This window comes from Manacus vitellinus, unplaced genomic scaffold (genome assembly GCF_001715985.3).
Source record: "Manacus vitellinus isolate BGI_N305 unplaced genomic scaffold, ASM171598v3 scaffold_46_pilon, whole genome shotgun sequence".
In the NCBI taxonomy this organism is placed as follows: domain Eukaryota; kingdom Metazoa; phylum Chordata; class Aves; order Passeriformes; family Pipridae; genus Manacus; species Manacus vitellinus.
The window spans coordinates 5046889-5073766 of NW_021940578.1; the positions used below are offsets into that span (position 1 = coordinate 5046889).

Genomic DNA, 26878 nt, shown 5'->3' on the forward strand with positions numbered 1-26878 from the left:
GGTTTTGTGGTGCTGCCTGGTTTTTTTTGGGTAGTTCACCTGGTTTCAGGTTAACGTGGTGGCACCAGAAATGCTCCTCTTGGATCCTGCCCTGTGCCTGTCTGGATGTCAGTGAGGGAGTGTGGGCAAGGATGCTCTGGTGACAGCTGTTCATCAGTCACTAAGTGAGGCTCTGTAATAAACTGGAGATCTGTTGATTGCAGGATCTGTGATTTGCCGTTGATTATAAATAAACTTTGAGGGGAAACCTGTGATTTATGTTAGTTTTTTATGTTGACTGATCCCTGCCCTTCCAAATCAGGGCTGGATCTCTATGTGTGTTAATACAGGCCTTTCCTGAAAACCTGTCTGTCTGTGGATTTGTTCACATTTTTTTTTTGTTAGCCATTCTGTTGACTGTGTAAATTAACCCCAAATCCGAAGGGAACACCACATCTAACACCCTTTGGGAATGTCTTTGGAGGGTGCTCAGGAACATGACAGGTACCTGGTTGGCTTTTTCCCTGAGGTTTAACCCTTTCCTGACAGGTTCCTTCTGCCTGCAGTGGACTTTGTACTGGTGTGACTACTTAAGTGAAGTGTTCAGTGCCATGGGTGTGTCGTGCTGAGCTGGGGGATTTGTGATATGTCTGTAGAGCAGCCATGGGCAGCTCCCAGTCTTTGCTCTCACATCTTAATCTTCATATTCTCACCAATAACAGATTTCCTTAACATCCCCTTTTCCTACACAGCTCCAAGAGCACCATACTGGCCAGAGATCCATTTTTCTGTATGACCTTGCTTGAGCTTATATGTCTGTGTGTCAAAATGGTTTTTAATATTCTTTGCTTTACAGAGAAACTGCTGGGCTTGATCAGTGTTGCTGGGATTCTTTGAGGTCCATGGCATTCCTGAAATGCAGAAGGGTTCTTCTCATTCCCATCAGTGCTGGGCCGTGGAAAAGATGAGATGTAGAAGCCCTCATTCTTATAGGTTAAGAGAGTTGATGTTGGAGGTTCTCTGGTTAGTTTTTTAACTTTAAGAAGCAGTAAGAAGTGGCCTCAAGCTGTGCCAGGGGAGGTTTAGATTTGATATTAGGAAAAATTTCGTCATGGGAAGCGTTGTAAAGCGTTGGAACAGGCTGCCCAGGGCAGGGGTGGAGTCACCATCCCTGGACATGTTCAAAAAAAGTGTGGATGTGGCACCTGGGGACGTGGTTTAGTGATGAAACACGGTGGTGGTGGGTTGATGGCTGGGCCTGGTGATCTTAGAGGGCTTTTCCAACCTTAATGATTCTGTGAAATACTCAAGGAATGTTGGAGCAGTGAAAGAGAAGAGGCTCATCCACACAAGAGGCCACCAAGCGAGTGACAAAGCTCTTCAGGACGTGACAGATCTGGTGTGTCAGACAAGAGCTGATCTGCAAAAGAGCGAGATGGGGGGGTGGTGGGGATATTGTCACATGTCCCCAGGGACAGTTTAACTCTGAATTCCCCCCTCTCTCTGGAGCCAGCTCTCTCTCCATGCTGGTTTGATTAAGGGAGGGCTCATTTTGCCAAAGTCTCTGCAGGAGCTGCCGGCTCTGAGGGCAGAGCATGTGCTGAGCTGGTCCCTGTGTCACCTCCCAGGCACACACAGGCCAGGGGAGCAGGAACAGAAGGTACTGGGATTTGGAGCTGATGCCCCATTGTTGGATTTGTGTCTTGGTTCTGTTAGTTTTTGCTGGCAGAGGAAAAAACCACCAATTGCCACATATAGAATGCGAAGAGAGCCAGTGCTGGGTTAGTCTGAAAGGCTGGTTGTTGTTTAAACCACTTAGTTACAACAATAATGGGAGAAGAACCTTGCCCCCAGTTGTCTGCTGTGTTTGCACTGTGTGCCCTCGAGAACAATGCTGTGTATCTGGGTTATGAGAACCTTCCCCCTCCAAAAGGCATCTGGAGATATCCAATGCTGAATAAATGGTGTTAATGCCGTCATGTTCCTGCCTCACTCCTGTCCGTGAGCTGCAGAGCTCTCGGAGGCACTTGGGATCTGCTGCTGAAACAGTTTCTGTTGCTGGTTTATGGGTTTGGAGTTGGGCACATGGTGCCAGTCAGGAGAGGTGGAGATTCCAGAGGCTCTGCTGTTCCAGCTGCACATCCCCCTTGTGAGAGGTGTGCTGCTGGAACAGGACTCACCAGCCTCTGCTCCTTCTTGGCCCAGGTTAAGCAGAGGATTGAGAACAAGGACAGCACAAATGGAAGAGATTTGCTTTTTGCAGGGCCCGTGAGGGTAGCAGGAGGGTTGAAGCTGGCAGGATTTGGCTGATGTGTGGTTAATTCCATGAGGGAATTCCCTGATTTATAGTTAGAACCGGGATTAGAGGCAGTGCAATGGTTTTGAACAGCATGGACTAGAAAATTAGAAGTATTACTGGATCTTTAATGGTCTTTGAAATGCAGAAAGGGGCTGAAATTAATGAAAAATAATTGTGTATAGTTAGTTCTTGGGCTTTTATGACTTCTGGGAGATAGGAAAGGCTAGAGCTGGGGTTCAAGGTTAGAACTGGGCTGATGTTCAGGTCACAGGGGGCTGAAAAGACTGACTGGAGCATATAAGAACTTTGGTTGGAAGAGCAGCACTGATTAATATCCTTGGAAGGCTTATGGATAACTTTTAAGTGAAAACAGGTCACTTTATGTCAATGGTGATGGTTATATTTGGGAACAGAGAGACTGAAGAGATTAATTTGGGACAGCAGAAGCTGAAAGACTTGGAAAATAAATAACTGTGTCCTGAAAGACTCAGATAGGGTTTGGCCCTGCCTGGAGCAGGATTTAATAACCCACTTGGGTTGTGCAATAACACACAGAGGTGGGTTTGGAACAATAAACCTGGAGGAGGTGCAGCCTTGGGGTTTGGGACAGCTGGGACCAAAAACATCACTGTATTTTGGATCTGGTGATTCCCAAAGAGCTATAAAGGGTCTGGAATAATCAACACCAAATGGCTCTGCTGTTTCTTGCATTGCTGAGGGTGTGATTAAGGCCAGTGTGGTGATTGTGACACGTTGGTAAGTGTGGCATCTCCAGAAATCTGAGAGCTACAGAGCTTTGAAAATAAATTTATCATGGAAAAAAATGGAAGGACTGTTACTACTGTTCTACAGTGATAAAGGGGAAAGGGAGGTAGTTATGTTGCCAGCAGGTAAAATTTTATCAGAAATGTTGGACAGGATACATAATTCCTTGCACCGGTTTTCGAGTACTTTGTAGGAGATGAGTCAGGCAAGACAAAGAAGGGCAAATTCCTCAAGATCATAAAGCAAATGAACGACAGAGCTCAGTTCCCTGCTTTGTCCTCCCTAACATCTCTGCTAAACCTCCATGTTGTTCCACAGTGACAATATGGAATAGATGTGGGTTTTAGAGAGTCAGCACAGAGCTGATCTGAGGGTGGTGTTCCCCTGCTGCTGCTCTCTGCACTGAAGGAAGATGTCTAGCTAAGAACAGCTGACAGCCTAACTCATGTTTGAAGTCCCCTGATGGCTGCTGCACCTTTAAAGGAAATCAGGAATGCCAGTGCAAAATTCTACCAAAAAAGGCAAAAACCTGCTCCAGGTGGTTGTTCTCAGTGACAACCTGGAGCCCTGGGCTGGCTGAGCCTTTTGCAAGGACAGCAGAAGTTGGTGGCCAGAGGTGTGTGCTGATAAAATCTAATTGCCCTATTGATTGGCTTTGGAGCCACTGTCAGTGGGGAGTGATGGAGATATTTGTGTGTGGGTGATGTGTGTTGGTCCTATCTCGCTGCTCCAGGGCCACTGGGGACCCTCAGGTGTTACAGGGATCTCTTAATCTTGGAGCAAAGTTGTGTGTGCTGGGCCTGCTCTGCAGCACCACAGATTTATTACTGAAATTACCCCTGAGGCACTTGGGTTTCCTCAGGTCCCAGGGGATCCTGGATTCTGGGAAGAGCTGCCCTGTTTGTAACTCGGGATTCTTAACTGGGTGGAGAAATCCATCTCGCTGGTTTGGGATTTTACCCATCTGCAGCCTCTCACACTGTTCTTCCTTCTCATCTGGGTTGGCTGGTGACAGTGTCATGTCCTCAGAGTTTTAAGAACAGTGTATCTCTGCTTTCTCTGCCTTTCTCTGTGCCTGGGAGTCGAGGTGCTTGTGCTTGCTAAATGCCTGTCCTCCAAAGGGTTGTGCAGATTCCAAGTGTGCAGGTGTTTGTTGTTTCCAGCACACACTGGAAGAGCAGCAGTAAGTTCTTGTGGAGGTTCAGAGAGTGGAGTGTGAGGGAAGGGCCTCTCTGCCATCTCTGCTGCTCTTCATTGATCAAAATGATACCAAGCTCCTCTTCTGAAGTCTGGGTTATGTCTACACTGGGCTTACATCCAGCTGCTGGGTTTAATCTCCCTACCACTTCCCTCGCCAGTTTTGGACCTTTTAAATTATTTATTTACTTATTTTTGAAACTTGGGACCAGCTAATGCAGCTGCTGGGAGGTGAGGTTGGGTTTTGGGGCAGAGGGATACTATCCCTTTCCAGGGAAGAGAGTTGAGCAAGCACTTATAGGTGCTGACAAGTCTGCAGGGCTGCAGTTGTGGGGAACACCGTGTAGAACCCACCTGGAAAAATAAACTTTGGTGATTCCCAAAGCTCCCAGAACGTGAATGGTCTCTCCTCACTTGACCCTGCAGGTTGATTTCTCTCTGCCCTGTCCTTCTCTCGTGGTGGTGGTGGTGGTGGTGGTGATGATCTGCAGTGGGAAGTGCTGGAGGTGCTTTCCTGGGTGCTAACTAAATTGCAGTCACGATGGGGATGCACAACGTGCCAAGGGGAGGAAGAGAGGGAAAAGTACAAATATAATGGGGTTTGTGCTTCCTCAGGAACAGGCAGAGAGGCAGCTGCATTGGTGAGATTCGGTAAGAGGCTTAAGAACATCTGCAAAGGTAGAGAAGTGTGTTCCAGTGCCTCAGGGGGAGCAGGCATGTTGGAGGGGAGGGCAGGCAGGAGCCTAATGGGAATATAAAAGTCACTTCCAAAAGGATCAGATAAAGGCAAGGCAGCAGCCAGGGCACAGCACTGGCACTGCAGAGGGGTTTACCTTGAGAGGGGATGATGGCACAAGGAGCTTTAATCTTAATTGAGAGAGAGAGAGACACACACACACACACACACAGGGATGAGCAGAGCCAGGGCTGCCTGACAAAGGCACAGCAGCAAAGCTGACGGTTTGCACATCAAACAGGGATTTAGAACCCCTCTAAGCAGCTCGTGGTGTGGCTGTAAACAAGTCCAATCCCCTCTATCCAGTTTGGCTGATGCAGTCTGCCAGGGCCTTGCGTGGGCTGGGGGAGGATGGAGGAGCCTCGTGGGGCTCTGTGGTTCACAGGGACAGCACAGGTGCCTTCCCCCTCGTGTGTGTGATTTCACACTGCTCTAGGGTTTGAACAAGCATCTTTTGCAGTAGGCTCCTGGTCCCAAGGCTCTAAGTAATTCCTCTCCTGCAAAAAAAAAAAAAAAAAAAAAAATCCTCTTAATTTCTCCTCTTTCTCTCCTCAAACACCCTCTGTTCTGCAGCGCCACATTTCATGGCTTCCCAGTTGCAGTAGGACTGTTTGCATGGATAGAAGTGGAGGAATCAGGCTCACTGATGCTAGAGGAAGGTGGGTAGATCTTCCCTCTCCTCCTTCTGCCCCTCGTGACTGGAGGGAGTTGGTTTGGTGTGGATATTGTCTGAGAGGAGACAGGGCAGAGTGTCAGGTCTCTCTCCAAACAGCGAGCAGGTCACCGTGGTTCTGCAGATAATATTGGGGACTGCTCATGGATTCAAGGTCAGGGATTCAAGACCCCTTCCCCAGTGATTAGAGGCTTCCTTGGCTGTGGTGTGGGAAGCAGCAAAAGGCCAGCTTTCCAGCAGTGCAGAGCTCCCAGAGAGCTTGGGCTTCTTCTAGGGGTTATTGGTTCAACGTGATGGAAATGCCAAACCCTGAGAGCCTTGGCCTCAGAGCAGGGGTGTCCTCAGTGTTAACCTGCAGTGATTCCTGTGGAAATCCCATGTGGCAGGGGGGACATGACACCTGTGTCCCTTGAGGAGACCCAGTTTAGCAGTCCTGCTCCACTGGAGGCCAGGTATGGTGCTTTTGCAGTCCTGGAAAAGCAATGTTCATCCACATGTCCCAAAAACATCATGAAAGAGATTTCTCTCTTCTCTCTGTGAGGTTATTTGTTCTGTATTAACCCTCCTGTCTCATCTCTCCACTTGATGCTCTGTTGACTAAGCAAAGGAGAAGGAGAAATTTTAGGAGTGAGCTGTAAAGAGCTTCACATTTAGGAATGTGGAATTTTTGTTGACAGGGCAGTGCTTGGAGATGGATGGATCTGGGTGTCTCCCCTCCTGCGGGCCTGTCCCTGAATTCTTTGTGCCTGCCGTGGAGGCCTTCCCAGTGACCTCATTTGGCTTTGCACTGAGACCCAGAGCTTTCGTCTGCAAAGGAGGAGTTAATATTGGGGGGTGGAAAAGAATTGGGATCAGGGATGTTCCAGCTAATGGTTAGAGACAGAATCACAGCGAACGGCTGCTCTCGGAGCGTGTGATAATGAGCTGGGATGCAGACATGTTTTCATTTAACTAAGCCAAACAACAGGAAAAAAAAGCAGCAGCCTTTATTGGACTGCTGCCTTAAATTGAGCAGAAAATCAGCACCAAATGGGCATCCAGGAGCTGCAAGCCCAGGCACTGTTGTTTATGTGTTTTACCATGAAGGACAATTGTTTACCTAGGCAACCTGAGGGTCGAGGCTCTGTCAGTGCCCTTCATCCTCTTCTTGGCTTGGAGCTGGAGGACTGTCCTCTCTTTGTGCTCTATTTAAGTTCATTTTTATTTCTCCTGAGGCCTTGCAGGAGTGGGAGGTGACCAACACCCTTTTGTAATACAAGCAGAGGTTCCTGGGAGGGGAAGGAAAAATGGGAAAGCCCAACATGGAAGTGTTTCCTTTCGCTGTGCCCTGCAGCTGCATGGGGGTTTGCTGGTGTGAGTGTTCAGGTTTTACTCTTGGCTTTGTCACTGCAGGGGGAGAAGGAGCTGAGGAAGCTCAGTGCCCTGTTCTTGGAGCTCAATAAACTTAGGATTGTAAAGGTTGGAAAAGATCTCTCTAAGATCTCTCTCTAAGATCATTGAGTCCAACCTTGACAGGGGTTTGAAGCCTGCCTCTGGCAGGAGAGTTCTTGTAGGATGGCTCTGCAAACACCTTTGGGAAGGTCACTGGGGCATTCCAAGGTGTTTCTCCCTCAGTTTTAGGAAAGGGGTGCCACAGTTGGACTGGGCTCACCATGGGCACCTTGATTATCCTGGTGTCCTCTGTGCCTGGTGTGAACAGGGCAGACTGGCCACAGTCAGGACAAGGAGTCTGTCACTCTCTAGAGTGGGATCCACCAACTCATGGCCAGTCCACGTTGCAGCTCCGAAGCAGAAATAAACACGGACTCCTCTTTCCTTTCCTTGCGGCTCTGGGAAGAGCAAGATTATCCTGCTTCCAGAAATAACCTCTTCCCGCCCCCTGCCTCCACCTCCTTTGCCAGGTGCCTCACAGGCAGCTACTAAGGAGCTGAAAACAGATCCCTGGTGCTGTGACACCTCCCTGGTGTTATATATAGAGATCCAGCGTGGACTGTGACCTGGCACCTGCCTTGTCCACTCTCACTGCTGGGTGGCAGAGCTGGCAGCTCTGACCCTGCCACGAGTCAAGCTGATGCTTCAGAGCCAGGGTTTGGCACTACTCCAGCTCCAGTGCCCGTGTGTATCTGTGTCACCAGGTTTGGGTGCCGTGGGTTAGTCCTGCAGGGCCTGGCTCCCTGCTCCTGTCCCCCAGGAACCCCTCACAGCTGCGTGTCTGCAAAGCTCCTGTTGGGATGAGAGGTGCCAGGAGCGGGCACTGAGCTCCTGCTCTGCTCCCTGTTTCTTCCAAGCAATCAGTGGCTCCCAGGTCGGGTGACGGGGAGGGGAAAAGTCCTGCCAAAGGGAAAGGAGTGCAGGGATCTGTGAGTGGGAGAGCCGTGTTGGAGGAGACACGTGGAAATGCTGACCCAGCCTTTTGGATGGGCAGAGTTGAGAGAAGTCCACCAGGAAAAGAGACCTGGACAGAATGAGCACTGGCTATTTTATTTAGAGCCACAGGTCAGGCAAACCTGCCAGGGCAGTGTGTGACCCTGTGACTGCCTGTGCTTGAAGTCCTGCCAGCTCAGTCTCTGCTCCAGCCCTGCTCCAGCACCTCTGACCTTTGGCAAAGCCGGGCTGCCTGGGCTGGTCCAGGGGAAATGGGAAAGAAGACCACAACTGTTACTAAAATTTAGGAAAGGTCATGTATTGGTTTGGGGTTTTTTCCTCCTGCTGTCCCTGCAGGTTTCTTCCAGGTTTCTCCACAGGGGCACAGTAAAGACCCACAACTCCTTTCCCTCTGCTGAGCATCTCTGATGACTTTCTGTGGCTATTGGCCTCTTCAGTGCAAATCGGGGAGATGGGTGGGGATTCTCAAGGGTTGAGTTGGGTGTATGTCCCTGTGGGGAACTGGAATCTGTCCTAATGCTGCCCTCTCCCCAGATAAAGCTTGTGGTTCCAGACTTGGTCAGGGAGTCAGCTGTGCCACATGCTTTGTCAAACATGAACAGACTTGAGAAGAGTTGTCCAAGGATGGAGGTTTGGGCGTTGGAAAGATTTTATTAATGATCTGCTGTGAGCAAGAAGAGGGTCAGCTGCCTATTTCATTAATTTTTCATCTGTGCACAATCTCTGTGTTCCCAGTTCCTTCCCTTCCCTTTACCCTTCTCTCCCCTTTCCTGCTCTTTCCCCTCCTCCTCACGTTCCTTTGGTTCTCAAACCCTTTTTCCCTCCCCCCCCCCCCCGCTTCCTTTTCCAGTCTTAATCTCCATCTCACCCTCACATCCTCCTTCCTTTCCATTTCTCTTCCTCTTTTATTTCCCCTGTCCTCTCCCTCCTTGCTCTCCCTTCCCCACCCTCCCTCCATCTCCAAGCTCCTCGGGAAGAAGACAATCTGAAGGCTTTCCGCCCCGCTCTCAGCTGAGAGGCTCCTTCCCTCAAGCCAATCAATGGCAGCCTTTCAGCCCCGTGGGGCTTGGCAAACATTAGATCAATAAGTTATTAGCACCATTCTGTCAGCTGTAATGTGGAGATTGATCGGGGCCGGGGCTCCTGCACGCTGCCTGGCACTTCCCCAGCCTGATAAAGATGACAGATTAAGGGAATAAGAAAAAGGAATTAAGGAGTCTGGCTGTCAAAGCTGTCACGGGCTGGAGGAGCTGTTTTTTTTCAGGGGCTGGATGAGTGCAATCGGACATTTAGGTGGTGCTAAGGGGGTACAGCACCACCAGCAGCTCTGCTGGGAATCACTGTCCTCAGCCTTGGCTGTTCTGAAGAAATGCTGGGAGGCTGGTGGAAGGAGCAGCCAGGGAGGTGGAATAGCTGTGCTGGGGCTTGGAGGGGAATAGCAGGCTCCTGGCACAGACCACGTGCAGATTGAGCACCCAGGAGCCTGCAGGGAGGTGGGAATGCTGTGCCTGCCCTGGGGTGTGGTTGGGTGATGTGTGGCATTCCCCAGGACTCAGGGACTGTGTCAGAGGAATTATGCCAGTTCTCATAGCTTTTTATCACAGGTACATAAATGGAGGCCAAAGGGTCTTTGCCCACAGGGTTTGTGGTCACTGAATCACAGACTGGTTTGGGTTGGAAGAGACCTTAAAGATCATCTTGTTCCACCCCCTGCCATGGGCAGGAACACTTTCCACTAGACCAGGTTGCTCCAACCTCTGTCCTTGGCCTTGAACACTTCCAGGGATGGGGAGTTCACTTTCTGGGCAACCTGATCCTTACTGGTCTTCTGATTTATCAGGCTTTCCCCTTCTCATGTCTGACCTGCTAGAAGATGCTCCTTTCTAGAGCAAGTGAGTCTCCTAAACCCTGGACTTCCAGCCCACTCTCCCATCCTCGTTCTTTGAATCTTTTCTGGAAGAAAGTGGAGATTCACAAGTTTGTGACTGCTAAAAAGCCTCTCTGCAGCATATAAAATTAATTCACATCTCTCTCTTAAGTGCAGCATATCCCTTCCATGAGCGTTTTTCATACTATGAATATTTACCACCTTTCTGTGGCTTGGTGCGTGCTGTAAAAATGAATTTTGTAAGAACCTGGGAGATGGGGGGGTGTTGGTGCACCTTCCCTAATAAACAACCTCATTACAGACAGGCAGGAGGGTGACTCCAGCATCACCTGCACCTCGCTCACCCCTTGGCAACTGAAATATTGGACAGTCCTTTTGGGTGCTTTGCTCCAGCAAGGCAAGTCAAGCGAGCACGAGAAGGTGGGAAGTAGCAGGATACTGTGGATGGTAGGAGGAAAGGCAGATGGCCTTGTGGTTGGAGCTGAGGAAGGGGATGCAGGCTGCTTCCCATGCCAAGGAAAGGATGGTTGGTATGTTACACATCAGGAATCCTTCTAGTCAGCTCCTTCTTTCATATGTGCTGGGGTCAGCTTGTGTTTTGGAAGGGGTTAGTGACACCAAGCCTGCCTTTGGGGTGCTCCTGTGTAATGCATTGAGATCAGCAGCTGATGCTCACTGACTCTTGCCTACTGGAGTCCTTCTCTGCCATTGAGAGGGGTGGCTGCACAACCAGTCTGCCAAAGTTCTCTCAAAGTGAGCAGGAAAGAGAAAAACCTTTGATTACTCAATACTGCATCCTCCTTGCTTTGTACTAAGAGCCCATTCGTGTGTCCCTTTCCTCCTTCCCCTTTATTTCCTGTTTTTCTTCCTGGTCCAAGATCCTCTTGTCCCAGGGAACTTGAAGTATGATGCTTAGGGAGTGTTTGCAGACATGTTGGTCTGGGCTAGGGACATTCCTGAGCCAGGAGTGCCCACCTTGCTCTGCTGTTTGTGCTGTTTGTGCTGTCAGACTGACACAGCAGCCAGCAAAAGGAAATGCCCCTGTGCTGGAGCACTTGCAATCTAAATCTAAATGACATCCAGCAAATAGATAAAGATGTGGAGACACAAAGGGGCGGTGAGATAACCCAGTGCAGTAACTAAGGTTTGAAGCCTGCTGCCTGCCATGTCCCTAAAACCATTAAGCTGACCTGCTGTGAGGAGGATGCTGCCTTTATTTTGCAGCTGGTTTGACACCCCCTTTGCAGTGACATTCCCTCCTTCCTTGCTAGAGCTGTCCCTGCCCCGTGAGCTGGCAAGCACTTGTATTGTTCCAGGATTCCCAAATCCCAGAAGCTCACTTGCTGCTTCCCTTCCCCCAGCTTCCCCAATAATTTTTTTTTTCCCCCCCATTCTTGTTGCCCTCAGTTAAATTATGGCCTGTTATTCCCATGACCTTGTGCTTCACTCTCCCTTTGTTCCATTGATTCCCGCTGGCAAGGGCCGGGTGCCGATGCGCTGCCGGATTCCACACTCTGTGAGCAGGGGCTGCCTTTGTTGGGAGCAGCTCTGGGACTGCTGGGCCAGCTCCTGACAAAGACGAGCCCATGGCTGCGGGATTGAGGCTCCAGGGTCCCCCCAAACCTGCCTGGTTCGGCACAGGGACGGGCTGAGCAGCTGGGATGGAGCTCCGGAGTTGTCTGAGCGGAGAAGCTCCTCTGGTGGGAGCCTGGTTGTGCCAGAGGGAAGGGGAGAGCTGAGTAAGTGGAGATGCTGCCAAGACATTTCAGGCTGGTCAGTGGGGATTGTCATCTTCAGGGTTTAAGTTTGATGAGGGAGTTAAGAGAGAGGGAGGATGTTTTGTTCCTCTTAAAATAATGGGAAAGGAGGCGGAAAAAGGACTCTGCTCTGGTTAGATGTTGGCTATGTGAGCCTGGGTGATTTCCCCTGTTAGTTGGCTCAGTTCTGTGTTGACTCAGGGCTTCTGGGTCCAAGAAGCTTTCAGAGCAAACCCAGGGCTATGGATAGGGAGCATGAGATAGGTCTTGATCTCTTCCCCTCGTGCTGGAGCATGAACACAGTGCAGAAGAATTTGGTGCAGTCCCTCAGCTGTAATTGGGACTCTCTGTAGCCCACCCATTTAGCAACACTGGAGGGGCAGAAATGTTGTGACCACCTCATTCCTGTCCCTTCTCCAGGTGAATTCCTGTGCCCAGTCGCTGTTCTCACCATGTGTGTCCTTGGTGCATCTCCTCTGCTGCAGATTCCCATGTAAGGAGTGGAGATAAAGTCCCTCTGTCTTTGGGGAAACCTAGAGATAGATTTTCTAATCTTCCCAGACTTAGGCTCCCAAGTCCTCTCATCAAAGCTGATAAGGAGGCTTGGGATTCTTAGATGTGTTGGTGAAGATGACTCTTAAGCCACCCAGCTCTGCTGAGTGCTGGGAGGCTGAGGATTAGAGGCAGTGCAGGAGACAAAATAAACCCCACCTAACCTGGCTTCCACAAAAGCTGGGTTTATGGTGCCATGCCCACATCCTTTCTCCTTATGGTGCAAAGCTGTTGGGTGATCCCTGTTTGTGGGGACAGCACTGTCCTCCTCCAGCTCACCTGCTTTCCAGGCCTGTCTCTGTTCATGCTTCAGTGTAGGAGGTGAGTGCTGAGAGAGAGGGGAAAAATCCACTTTGATTTCGAGATCTTTGGGGAAAATATTTGACTTTGTTCCCGAAAAACCTCCCTCTGGATCACTTTCTGTACTGCCTTGCCAGGCCAGCAGGAGCCTTGGAGGTAAATGTGGGGTCTGGGGACCTGTGTGGGTGGGGGGTTTTGTGGTCAGGGCTGTGCTGCACTGGTGGGCAGGGAGTGATCAGTATTCTTGGGGCTTTCCCCCAGCCCCCCTTCCTTGTGTTATTGCCTGGCCCAGCTTCATAACATTCCAGTTCTACTGATAATGTCTTTCTTTCTCAGCTTTGATATTAAAAACTGCCCTGATTTGGCTCCCTTTCAGCTGAAATGCTTTGCAGAAGGCAGGAGAGAAGAGGCAAAAGCAGGAATTGGGGGAATAAAAAAAACCAAAGCCCCCTTCCCCCACTCATCCCTCCCCACCCTTTAGGGTGAAGTGCTGCCCTTTGCAGGTGCATGGGCTGAGCAAACAGCTGTCCTGGGGCTCTGTGGTCCATCAGTAGCAATGTACCTGATGCACAACCTGTCTCTGTGAGGGTGGTGAGACATCCAGGAGCTGCACTGCCAGCTCATTTGCAAAACAGATTTGGTTCTGCTGCTGCTGCTGCTGCAAAGTCAGGGGGAGATGGACTGTGGCTGCTCCCACCCCAGTGTCCTGGCTCTTTGTGTGAGCGCAGGGAAGGGTTGGATGAGTGGCACGTGGAGATAAAGGGATGAATTTAAGAGTGCAGGGCCCTGTAAAAGGGGCGTGTGTTTGGCAGGTGTCAGTGGTGTGGCAAAGCTGGGCACGTGGGTTAAGTTGTGAAGAGGAAAGGAAACACAAACACGTCGCTGTTGAGGTTGTACCCCGGAAACTGTGAGTTAACTAAATAATTAATGAAACTGGGACCTGCCTCTGCCCTGCTTTGCAGCTAAGGAAGAAAAGCAAAGATGGGGTATGACTTCTTAAAACACTGGGCTGGAACTCAGAAGGTTGCTGTTCAGTCTTGTGCTCTCCTCATGACTCGGTAAATTTGGGGTGGGATGTTAGATCTTTGTGCCTCCGTACTGGTTGCTGATGGTAACTGTTCCCTTTTCCTTGCTTATTGTGTCCTGTTGATTTAGTCCCCACACTTCTGGGGCCAGGGGCATCTCTGCCACATTGCAGGGCTTTGCCTTAAATGAAAAAGAAAAATAATAAAATGGAAAAGAGGAAATGTTTCATTCTGTGATGGAACTGACTGCCAAAAACCTGCTGGGGGGCAGCCCAAATAGGGACTCAGCGCCCGGGATTTGGGGCTGTGCTTTACAAGGTGAACCCGAGATGCTGGAAGGATCATCCTGGGGATTAAATCACTAATGTGGGATCCCTCTGGAGGACCAAGCCAGGGCCAGGACACCTGAGACCTCTCCCCGTGGTGGGATGTCACACCTCCCTGCGTGCCCAGAAGTGTGGGGGGGTTCTGGAGGCTGGGGGAGCACAGGTCTGAGGGAGTTGGTGCTGTTTCAGAGTTCCTGCTTGATCTTGGCCTTCCCCTGCACCAGTGCAGCTGCCTGGGGGGGAGATGGGGCTTGCAGCCTGTCCTGCTGACGTGTGTGGGAGCAGTGGGAATAGCAGTGGGAATAGCAGGGCACGGCGCGAGTCGGAGCGAGCGTCTGCTGGCAGATGGGCCCGGGGGTGGGAGTGGAACAGCGGGAGGGAAGCAGGGATGGGGGGTAATGAGGTGCCTTGGCAGAGCTGTGAAACCAAGGAATCTTCACTGCTCACATTCCAACTGCTGTCACATGGAACCGGTGCTTCTGTCACCAGTTCTTTTTCCATGGAGTCTCTTCCTGCCTTAAAAAAAAAGCCCTCGTTGGGCTTTGCTGCCTCCTGGCCCCGGGGCTGGGAGGGGCGAGCGGAGCAACGGGGCTTCTCGCTGTTCCAAAGCCACAAATCCTGGATGAGAACACTTCTGGGGAGGATATGTGAACTTGGCCTCCAGCGCTGTGAGGGTTTGCAGCATCAGGCTATAACGTTTCCAGGAAAATCAGCATGAAGAATGAAGCGTTCCGTGGGGAGGGAGCTGGTGCCTCTGTTTGTGCTCTGTGGCCAGGTACTTCCGAGCTCTGGTGCTGCCTTGGCAAGCTGAGACCGTCCGTGGCTTTGCAGGAGTTTGTGCAAAGGGGAAACTGAGGCAGGAGGATTGATAAAATTCAAATGGAAAGACTGGCTCAACACTTGGGATGTGAAGTGCTGAGAGAACTTCAGTGCCACCACTGGCTGACTCTGGCCTTTCCCATCTGCTTTTCAGTTGCCACTGTTGTGTTTTCCCTTTGCTCTTGGTTCTGGATGGTCTCAAGGCTCTGCAGTCGTCTCTTGAGTGCCAGTTCTGTTTAGGGGCTGGGTGACAGGGTCATGGCAAGGTGAGGTCGGAGGCAGTCTGTGCTCCTTAAAAGCCTGAAATGCCACTTGGAACTTTGCAGAGCTCCTGGATTGCTCCTGGGATAGAGGAGGGCTGGTAGGGCTGCCCTGGGCACAGTGTCTGGCTGCTCTCTGCACTCAGCTTGTGGCAGCCACAGACCTGTGCCCTGGATCTCTTGATAAATCCAGTGCCAAGGCAGGAACCTGGGCTGCTCAGCTGAATTCCAAGTGATGGGGAGTGATTCTGAGTGCGAGGGACAGTTGCTTGGCTGAAAACGTCCCCTGGAACAGAAATAATGTCGTTGTTGTTATAAATAGGACCGAGGGGGGTTTGTAACCTTCCCTAACCCACACATTTTGGGCAGATTGCAGCAGCTTTGCATGTGTGTGGATGCACAGGCAGATACAACCTATTCTCACTCAAATATGGTGCTTGTTTGTGAGATGGTGTTTTTTTTTCCCTTTTAAGATGCTGCATCTTTAACAAGCCCTTGATAGATGAGAATTTGATGCTTGCAGTGACAAACAGGCTCTTCCTTCCTGCCCATATGCACCATCATGCTTTCAGTTTCCCCCAGCGTTATTATGGGAGGATATTGATTTTAAATCTGGTCGGGGATGCTGTAATTGTATATTAGATATTTTCTGTTGGTTTGTAGGGCTGCAGTAATGCAAAAGGCTTGAGTGTTTCCGTACAATCCAGAGGGGGAAGATTGCTAAGGACCTTGAGGTTTTGAAGGAGGAGGGGGGGGAGGGAGGGGGAGAGACAGAGAGAGAGAGAGAGGAGAGAGAGAGAGAGAGAGAGAGATACTGTGGTAGGAAGATTCAGAGATCTGTTGTGCTTTTTCTTTTTTTTTTTTTTTTGTGTTGTTTTTTTCCTCCCCTTCCTTTCCCCCAGTTGCTTTGCATCAGGGCATGAAAGGAGTGGAAACACCGGGGGGACAAAAGGCACCAGAACAAATGATGAAACTCAGTAAGGAAATCAACTGGATTCAGAATTTATAGCTTTAAAACGTTGCATTGATCAGTGTGTGAATAGTCATTATGTGCTTTTGGGCTGCGTGATTAGGAAAGCAGATCAAGGCTCTCAAGATGATGATTTTTCTTACTTTCATTTTTTTTTCCCCCTCTGCTTGTAATATATGTGTGTGTGTGTGTGTGCCTGTGTGTGTGTGAGAGAGAGAAGCATAAATACCAAAGTCTCTCTGGTCGCTTCTGCAAAGAGGAAAGTACAACCTTGTCTTGATACTCAGGTTTCTCATCTCTCTTCTAGATGAAATTTTAGGCAAGAGAAGAGTATGTTCTCCCAACAGCAGCAGTGAGTGTCCTTTAGAAAGCAAGAAAGCCAGAAGTGAGTCCCCAAAGGGTAAGTGCTGCTTCTCCCTCCCTCCCCCATCCCCTTCCCCTTTCTTCTCCTTTCCTAAGAGTGGAACTTAATTGAAATTAAGGAGCTGGGGGGGGGGGAGGGAGGTTTGCAAGAGGGTTTGCCGGTGTGGGAGCCGTGTCTGGCACTGAGGGTGCATGAGGGAGGCGACCAGGGCCTCCTCTGGCTTTCTTTATCTCCTCGGGGGGTGGGGGGGAGGCTCGCGTTGTGAGCCTCTTAATTAGAATAATTGCTTTACGGTTTAAAAAAAAAACAAACAAAAACCAACAAAAAAACGAGCCGCAGCCCTTGAGGTGGATTTTTAGGGGTGTTTCCACTTTTTTCGGGCAGAATGTCTTGATTACATGTTTAATATAAAGAGAGACACGCAGGCTTATCGTGCTGGCATCTGTTCCTTTAAAGGGAAAAAAAAAAAAAAAGAAGAAGCCTGTCAGGGAGAATAGGGCTGCCTAGTTCTCTCTTATGCATTTATGGCTCTGTTCCTATAGAGATGGAATCTGCAGAAGGTTTCTCTACTTAGGGGTTTATTTTTATTTTTTTTTAATCTCTTGGTTTGTCTTCGGGTTCTTTTCCTGTGAACGGGATTTTTAAACTTTCTTTAGGGCTGGCAAAGTGGGGTGGGTAATGGAGCCTGCAGTTAATGAGTTTGTCTCCAGGTTGGGTAAATGAGGTTTTGCAGGCCGTTTACTCAAAGGCTTTGTTGTTAAGTTCAAACTAATTAGCTGTCAGTAATACCCGTGTAATCACTGTGTCTAACCTGCACTCTTTGCCACTTTAAAGAAAAAAAACCAACTAAAAGCAGATCCTATGGGTTTGGAGTTCAGCTGAGACTCTCTAAGGGGTATATCCTCAATAACCCATCCAGGGAATTTCAGAAGGGACTTTTTTGCAGCAGTTTGTCCTAAAGCTTTCTTAAACTACGTGCTTTATATTATGCTTTAGAAAGATATATTGTAGGGACCTGTTCTGCATCCTGATTTCACAGAATGTTCCTGTATATTGTTTCTGGTCCCCAAATTATGATCTGAAGGCAGCATACTCTGAATGCTGGTGTCACTTAATAGAATATTGCCAACATCACCTGAGAACACACTAAATCTTCTCTTTCATGTAACCCTCTCCTGCCTGTTAACTCCTTTATACCAGTAGAAGTGCCTTAGATTTTACTGGGAACCATTGATACTGCTGCTCTTTATCTGTTTTCCTTGATTTGCTTTCATCTGCCCTATTCCTGTTATCCTGGAAATGTTTCTAGTGGATGTGCAGGAAAATTCCAGCAGGATGCTTCTGTAGATTCTGAAACATGTTTGTTATATGAGACATGGGACTCCTGTAACACACTTGACACTTTGCTGTTTCTGCTGCATTTGTACCCTTTATAATTCCAAGGTATCAGAATCCAGGTAACGGCAACCTGTGTGGCCTGGCTGAGAATGGGCTAAACTTTAAGCAAGCTGTCTGAAACCAAACTGTTGCATTTGGATTCATCCCAGTAAAGTGGCTGAACTGGCACAAGTGGATTGGTTTTGCCATGGGAGCAGCAGGGTCAAATGATCTCATTCCATTTCTTTCCTCTGGCCTTCCCACCGTTTTTGTTTTCTGGGGTGGGCTGAGGGCAGTGTGAGGCAGGTGAGGAACCCTTGGCTTTGCAGGATGCCCTTGGGATCTAAATCGTGCTCCTTAGCTCCCAGTGACTGGGGGGATTCCCTTCCAGGGGTTCCCAGGAAGCCCTGGATAAAGAAAAGTTTTGTTTTCTGCTCCTACTTTTCTTCCTCGGAAATCCTTCCCTGCCCTTTGAAAGAGATGAGACAGAATGGAAATTTGGAGCTGGGCCTTTTAGTGATCTCCCATGTGACCTGTTTTTTTTATTAGATCTTTGGAGAGCCCCTGTTCCCTCCAGTGCTGTGCAGGAATTTAAGCCTGGGCTGTGCTGATGCTGGAATACCATTGGAATAGTGAGGGGCCGAGACTTCTGTGCTTTGGGGGTCTTTGTCTCCCCACTCCCTGCTATGGAAAGGGGGTAAAAGGAGGGGCTGCAGCAAGTGTTGCTGTCTTAAGGCCCAGACAGTGACAGCACCTCACAGCTGAGAACTCCCAGGAGCCTTCCTGTCCTGCTGTCAGTCAGGCAGTGCTCCCGTGTCACGGGTGCCATGGAGGGAAACAATCCCTGTGTTCCCAGCTCTGGCTGGAAACGGAACGATCCACGCTGTGTGACAAGCCATTTTCAAATGGGATGGGCCCTAAAGGCCAGTTACTTGGGATTTGGGAACTGCTGCAGTGGAGCAAAGTGTGAGGTTGTGCTGGAGCCCCAGGCTTGGCTGGGACCCAGAGTGCAGTTTGTGATTTAGGAGCGGGAAGGGAAGCAAGGACCAGTTGGAGTTCTGGAGCCTGTGCAGCCTCACGCTGTGCTGCAGTAGGAGCAGGGTCTGCAGTGTTCCCTGGGACACAGCCCTCCCTTTCCTCCAGCCTGGTGGTCCTGTGCCTTGTGCAGGTGCTGCTCCTCCACATCCTGCATCCCTTGTGGCGGTGACCGGCTCCAGGCAGGACTCTGCCCCTCTCCACCACAGACTGCCCTGGAAGCAGCTCTTGCTCTCCATCACACAGTGCCCTAGAAGCAGCTTTTGCTCGGGGCACAGCTGCCTTGTCTCGGGAACAGCCTTTTGAAGAGCAGGAGTGACCCCATGGCACAGCTCGTGCTGCCGTGGCCGCGCCTGACAAGGCGAGGAGAACAGAGGCAGCCAAGGAAATCACTCCCGCTCTCTGACTGAGTGAAAAAACACCTGTAGGGCTGGAAACCCTTCCAGCGGGGGAGCAGCCACCTTCCCTTCCCCCTCCCCGGCTCGCAGTGTGCGCTCCAGAGATCAAAAGAGAGCCCTATCTCGGTGGAAACGGGGCCGCGCCGCTGTCAAACAGAGCAGAACGTTCTCGCGTCTAATATGGAAATGGGAGCGGTATCAGAGGCTGGGAGCGAGGGCTGTGCTGGCAGGTCACGGAGGAAGCTTTCTCCTCTCCCCAGGAGACAATTCCCCAAGTGAAACCCTCGCTCTCCCGCGGCAGCAGCGCGTCTGGAGATCTGCTCCCCCCCCCCTGTACCTCGAGAGGCGAAACAAAAACCGAGGAGGGAAAAACCGGGCAAAGAGTGTTTTTGGTTCCCCTTTGAGCCGCTGAAAAATAAATCTGGTAGGAGCCTCGTCGTTTGGGAAGGTTGGAAGCCGGGCTGGACGAAGTGCTGGAAAACACACGTAGGGAACAATATTGTGCTCGCCCCCTGGGGCGGGCGATGAGCTCATACGCTGCTCCCTCTGCCATTCTCTTTTCTTTGCTATTGTGGATCATTTAAAACAAAACAAAGTCTTGCTGCGTCTTTGGGTGATGAACTAGACCAGAACTGGAGCTGGACTGCAGCTGAGCAATTCACATCCAGCCTCTGTCAGTTTGTCCCTCTCCTTTGGAGGGGAACATCCATGTGTTGGTGGCTTTGGCAGCTGTCCAAATAGGCCAAATGAAGGAACAAGGTTTGGCCCCGTTCTTGCTAAAAACTTCACTGCCACCCCCCCAAACCCAGACTGCTGAGTGTGGTGGGAGTGGGCACAGGCCCCCCCCCTGCCCTGGCAAGAGAAGACCCTAAAGCTGCTGACCAAGACCTGGCCTTGAGTTTGCAGTGAGACGCATTTGCAGCAGGTTCCTCGAGCTTTGAGTGGGGTTGGATAAAGGGAACCTTGACCTGTCATGGGTTTGTAGCAAAGGAGAAGGGCTGGATAGGCTGGGTGCTCATGTTTTGTCTGGAATTGTTTGGAGAGGATGGACCTTAGGGAATCCTGTGGGAAGGTTGTGCAGCAGTGACACGTCCCTCAGGCTGCGTCCTCCAGGAGTTTCCCGTGGCTGTGCCATCAGCGGTGGCAGAGGTGGGCTCCCCTTGGCTCGGGTGAACAGGAGGGGGCTGGCAGAGAGCATGAGGGCCCAGCAGATGCTGCCTTGGCTCTGCCTTCCCCTGGCCCTGCCAGAGTCCATTTCACACCTGGCGGCTGGAGGAGATTTGGCGAGATCAGTCTCCCGCATTACCCCTGGTAATGACAAAAGCAGACAGCAAAGCTTCAGCAAAGCTGGAATTACTGCTGGCTGAGTCATGTGAAATCTTCCAAGTTTTAAGTGTGGAAATCCAGCCTTTCCCTGGGCTCCTCCTTCCTCTCAGCCTTCCCTTGCCACCCCCATTCTCCCTCCCCTCCTTGCACCTGAAATCTGCTCTGCGGCTGATCCGATAGAGTTTATGGTAATTAAGTGTTATTAAATCCCCTCCCCCCTCCCTTTTCCTCCTCTAATGACACAGCTGTGGGGGGAAAAAAAAAATCAGTGTTTTTCTAAATCAGGTCTGTGGCATGTGGCTTTGCTCCTTAGACCTTTGGTTAAGAGCATCAGAAGGGAACTGAAACCTTGTGCTTCTGCATCCCTGGGGGAGGTGGCAGGAGCGGTGAGAGAGCAGAGGAGGATGTGGGAATGTGGCCCCTGGGAGTGACTTGGAGGGAAGGGGACCTGGAAGGGATTTCTGCCCACCACTCCCCTGCTTCTACCAGGGGTGTCTTGCAGGTTTGGGTGCTGGAGGAGGGAGTGGGAGGGAGCAGGTATGGCTTGGCCGTTGTCCAGGGCAGCCTCTCATTTTGGGGTCTGGCTTCTAGGGGTGAGGCACACAGGGAACCCAGCTCCTCATCTCAGCCAGCCTGAAGCAGCCTCTGACCCTGTGATTGCACGGGAAGGCAGTGGTCCCTGAGGTGCAGATGAGTGTCAGTGGGGTAGAGATCCGTGGTTGGAGGTAGAGCCACAAATTGCTGTGCTGGGAGGCTGACCTGAGCTGGAGGGGACTGAGGTCATTTCCCTTCTGCAGAGGAAGAGTACCTTGGAAGCCAGTGATGCAACCTTTTTGTATTGAAACTTTGTATTGAAACTTATTATTTTTTAAAATAATAATAATAATAATATTTATTGTTGTTGCTGTTGTTGTTGTTATTGCTGCTGTTATTGTTGTTATTCCCTCCTATGTTTTGGGGAGAGAGTGGTTTCATTACAACATGCGAAGGTTTCATCCACCAAAATCTGAGCCCTGTGTGCTTGGCTGTGCCATGGGTTTGGTGTCAGACAGCACGTTCACCTCTCATTCTGTGCAAGGCAGAAGCGACCCAATCCCTGAGCTGCTGTGGCAGGGCCACGTTTTACAGCCTCTCTGTCTCTTGGGCTGTTTTTTGTCTGCCACAGACTTACATTTTCTGATAGGCAGCTTAGGGGCCTTTGTCTCACCTGGGAGAGACCCACAGCTCTTTTCCCAGCAGGATGGCCAGTGCCTGTGTGTTCCTCACAGTGGCCTGTGCTCAGAGCCACCACCTTGAACTTGGAGCCAGCCTGGCAGCAGAATCACCTGCCGTGGTCCCTGAGGGGACTCTGTCAGTGAAATGAAGGAGCACAAACCTGGGGCACACGGTGGGGTGGTCTTGTCACTCACTGAACACAGTGGTGGTCTTGTGACTGCAGCGTGGGGGGAGCCCGTCCCTCCCTCCCCCTCTGCCTGCTCAGATTGTTACTGGGAGTTCCTCTCTGAGTAATGAAAAGGCTTTGCCTGTGGGGAAGATCCGAGATAAAACAGTGTTAGAGCAGCCAAGGCGGGGAGAGTGGTAATTACTCTGATTTGTGCTTACAGTAAACAGAAAAGCCTCTGTGGTTTTCTCTCCCTGACTGCCAGACCGGGATCCCTCCTGCCCCAGGAGCAGGCAGGGCCTTCCTCAAAGCACCTCCCTCCTCCTGGGCTCTGCAGTCGTTCCGGGAAGATGGACAGGGAGGCATCCTGGGTGTGATTTTAATGGCCTCAGGGTGCTCAGCCACATGTACAGATGTGAAACAACCTGCTCCTGAGACTTCCCCCCCTGCCCCCAGAGCTGGGCAGGTGGATGTCATCACTGCCAGCATCACCTCCTGCACTGGGTGATGAGCATCTCTCACGTTTTTGTGTCCTCGTGGGTGTTTAGGAAGGTGGGGGGAAAGAGGTGCATGTCTGGCCAGGTACGAGCTGAAAAAAGAACTCATGTCCCCTGAGATGAAAGGGTGAGAACCCAGTGAACTCTTCCATCCTCCCTGTCTCCTCTGCCACGCTGGGGGTACAGAGCTTGCTGGCAATTTTGTGTTATTACCATGCAGGGCTTGGTGCTTTAGGAGGAAGAAGAAAATACAGCTGTTGAGTTTTTTGGGTGATGGGGGCTTGGGTGATGGGGGCTTTTCTGTGTGTAAGTGTAGCCATGTTTGGGGGTTTAGGAGGTTGTTAGGTTGACCCCATTAAAATGGTACATCTCGAGCACAAGGACAGCTGATTTGGCAGCTTGGTACATCAGGCTCAGTGGGGACACTAGAGAGTTGTGGGAATTTGTGCTAATATCCCTCTAACCCCCCTATCTCTTTCTTTTTGCCCTGTCCCTATACTTACGTGATTTTCCACTGTATTTTTCTCTGGAAAAAAAAACCAAAAAAGACCCAAATCTTTCTGCTCTTCAGAAAACTCCCACACGCCTCTGCTGGAGGACTCGGTGACTCAGATGACCCCGGAGGAGCACTACAGACGCATGATGTCAGCACTCAACGAGCATGGCACCTTTGAAGAGCAGCAGCAGCAACGTCTCTACCAGCTGGCCAACAGCATGGCAGTGCCCAGCCACGGAGGTACAGGATCTGCAGAGGGGAGGAGGGGCTCGTGGCGCCTTTCAGGATAACTCTGTAAAGGTTCCTAATCCCCCCTGTGTGCATCTAAGGGGGATTGATGGGCTGCAGTGCTGTCTGTTTATCATGCAGCGAATACAAGTGGTGCTAAAAAGTGTCCTAGAGACCCTTTTCTCTCACCATCTCCGTGGGGGCATCTCCCCTCAACCATCTGTAAGTGCCAGTTCCTTCTGTAGCTCTCTATGGGGATATGTTTTTCTTCACTGGAATAGATTCATTACAGTATCACTACTGTGTATTTTGCAGGGGTGGTGAGAGGGGTCCTTCCTTTGTTTCAAGAGTTTGTGTCAGTGTGAATGTTCAGAATCTCTGGTGTAAGGCTTTATTTGGGGTCACAGTGTGGAGCAAGGGGGATGAGCAAGTTGGGATAACACAGCAGGGGTGTGAGATGTAGGCAGTGGCAGACACTCCTGCCCTGTAGTAATGGAAATGGCAAGAGGATGTTGCTGCCTTCTCCTGGGGGCTGGAGTGGTGCCCGGAGGGGATAAGTGTCCTGCAGTGCTGGGACCTAAGAGGTGCAGTGTGAGTTGAAGGATTGCTGGTCTGTTTTCCCTGGGCTGTGGAAGGAGCCGGCTGGATCCAGCGTGTCCTGCGCTGTGCCTAAAGGGGGCACCAGGCAGTTACAGGATCTGCCCTGGATCCACTTGGCAGGATGCAGGATCCACGAGCGTTCCCTCCACGGGTTCCTCAGCCCACCTCACTTTCCCTCGGGTGAGCTGAAACTGCTGCCACTGGCTCAGCCTCACCCTGAGCAAAGCCATGCCTTGTACCGAGTCCCGTGCTGCAGGAGCCAGGGGTGGGGGAAGTAACTCAGCTCTCTGGATCAGGCAAAGCCAGGGAGATGGAAGAGGTGATGCTGCTCCAGTCGTGGAAGCAGAGGGTTGGAGCATCACTGAAAAGCAGGGCTGTGCAAGGATCTGTCCCTCTGCTGCTTCCTGCCCGAGGTGTGGAGGGCTCACACGGGGAGCCGGGGGAGGAGCACAAGCAGCATCAGCAAAGCATCCAGCAAGAGCTGGAGGAGAATCTCTGGTCTCTGAGTGTAAATCCCCAGGGCTCCTTGTTAGGTTAATGAAGAGGCTGTCTTCTTTTCCACTCTGTTTGATTTGATTGGCTTCTCTGGGGGCAGGAAGGCGATTCCCTTCGCTGTGGAGTAAGGATTTGCTTATCAGCAAAGGCACGGCACAAACCTGTGCTGAGGCACGACCCGGTGAACATGGCACATGCTCTGTGTGTGGTGTTGAGCTGTCCCGGGCATTTTCAGAGCTGCAGGGCTCCTGCAAACACAGGGATACAGGGCCATAGGGCTGAAGTTTCACATGTACATGTGATGAACACGGAGGAGAGGACAGCGTGTAACACTGTGCACAAAAGGGTGACACACTCCTATGCCCAGGTTGAATATTTAACCAAGTAATTCAGATCTAGACCACGTGGAATACACATGTAGACCATGCTGAATACAACAGAGCAAATACACAGCTCAAAATGTGTTGTGTGTACGAGTGTTGTGACCGACAGTCACGACAGACCACCCAGCCTGGCACTGGATGGCTGCTGGACTCATGGACGTGTCCATCCCACCAGCATGTGCTGCAGAACTTCTCTCCCTTATAACAAGCAGAGTAGCTCATTACATTAAGAGCCTGACGTGTTTTTATGATTATGATTAAATTGTCTCAGCAGCATTTGTTAGGTGAGGGGGTCACCCTGGGGTTTTGGGTGGGCAGGGGGAGAAGAGGCGCCTGCATGGACAGACTCCCTCCTGGAATACTGACAAGACAAAACTTGGTGTATTTTTGGGTTGTCTCCAACACCACAGGGCCCTGGTTGGGCTATAAATTATTAGTGCCAGTACAAAGCGCAGTTTATCTGCGGGCTCACATGGAGGCACCAATAACATTAATAATTTAAAAAATGTTAATAATTTAGAAATCTTTTTTTTTTTTTTTTAGATTGCTTTTTCAGCCCCCCTCCCCGTCCCTCCAGCACCCCCCTCCCTCCTCCCGCCCCCGTCCCCAGGTGCATTCATCCCACATTCTGAATTCAGTCGGTTCTCCGTGCTGAACCTCCATCACGCCAGCGTCCCACTGTACAATCAATTCTGATTTCCCAACTGTCAGATCAGGATTTGTAAATAACAGATCCTGGGGAGAAGGGGAGGGGTCTGAGCAAGGGGGTAGGGGCGCAGGGGAGGGGAGGAGGGGGGAGAAAGCAGCGAGGAGAGGGGTGGGTGTGCAGGGGGTTGTTGCGGTCATTCAGGATCAATGCAGCTCCTGGAACTGGCTGCACGCCAGACTTCTAAATTACAGGCGCTGTGGCGATGAGGAGTGACCTGGGTTTTTCAGATAATTAATTTATAAACGTTTCGAGGTGCACGGCCCCTGGCTCGGCGAATTCTCTGGGCCTTTTTACGTGATCCGGTGGGGTTTGGTGTTCCTTACATACCCCTGGCAGCTCAGAAGCGTCATTTTTAAGGTTTGTCCCCTCAGCTGGGGGTGTGGGGACAGGGACTGTGCGTGTGTGAGTGTGGCTGGAAATTCAGGCACCGGTGCCCTCCTTGCTGCCAGCAAAACCAGCAGCTGTGTAAGTGTTTCCACCCCACCACGGGGCTTCAGCCCTGACCGTCACCAAAATGTTGGATGATGTGACTGAGGAAGCTCAGGCTGGGCTAATAGGGATGTGGGTATCTGGGATTTCCAGAACTGAAGGAAAACAGCATGGTGGTATAAAGGAAGGCAAGGAAATTGGAAGTCCATCATCACCAGGGTCGTGCATTGTTCTTATAGTAACCTGGCTTTACAAATCCATCGTGGGAAGAGGATGGACGTGTGGAGGGCTTTGCAATCTCAGTGTGCAAGCTGATCCTGCCCAGGGTGTGTTCACTGAGATAAATCTCCCTCTCCTCCTCTCCCCAGCTGTGTTTTGGTTTCCTTTTGCAGCCTGGTGCTCAGTGAGCACGTGAGGGAGGTCTCCTCCAACTGTGCTCTTGTTTCTTGTGTGCCATGTGAATGGCAGCAGAGGTTTTGGTGTGGGATGTAAGTTGTGTATGGAGTGTTTTCATATAGATACAGGGCCTAAGGGGCTCCTAATGCTTAACTGGGAGAGAGGAGCACTCTGGAAAAGCCTCTGTCAGTGCGACTGGTATGGGTGTCCATGTCACAAGTCCTTGTTGTTCCCTGAGCAGCAGCACATCAGCTGTACCTGCATCACCTGCTCCTCCCTGGGGCTCTCTGTGATCCCCTTTAGTGGTGCTTGAGGTGATTGTGGCTGTGCCTGCACTGTCCATCACACAGCCCCTGTGTGGGCAACTTGTCTGTGCTGACACCCGCCCTGGAGAGACTGTACAGGTGTATAACCTGTCACTGCACACGTGTCACAGGTAGGGTGACACAGGTCACAGGTTCTGCAGTGGTACCAGGGCAGCACAGGTTTAATGAGGGGTGCATTTCTGACCTGCAGCTGATGTCTGATGGAAGTGTTGTGCTTAAGGCTGGGAGGGGCCCCTCCTGTACCCCATCCTCCTCTGCTCTGTGACCAGGCCCTTCCCATTCCTACAGCAGAGCTGTGCCAGGCAGGTACAGACCCTGCAGGGCCAGCCCTCACCCCTTGCCCAGGTGAGGCCACAGCATCCCCCAGGATGTGGGTGGCTGACTGAGGGGGGGCACCATGCTTGGGAGAACAGCCCTGGGTGCTCAGACCGCTGCCAGGCCATCCCTGGGAGCAGGGGTGGGGGTTCCCCGGGCAGGTGAACGACGGGACTCAGGTGTGGATTTAAG

At 51.0% G+C, this 26878-nt stretch overlaps 1 protein-coding gene across 1 annotated transcript in view; it reads left to right on the forward strand.

Moving 5' to 3' along the window:
* SAMD11 (sterile alpha motif domain containing 11) overlaps window positions 1-26878 on the forward strand; it is a 112737-nt gene that overhangs the window by 59060 nt on the left and 26799 nt on the right. Inside the window, 3 exon segments of the mRNA XM_018079345.3 lie at window positions 16239-16331; window positions 22881-23045; window positions 26349-26481. Coding sequence (XP_017934834.2) covers window positions 16239-16331; window positions 22881-23045; window positions 26349-26481 — 391 coding nt within the window.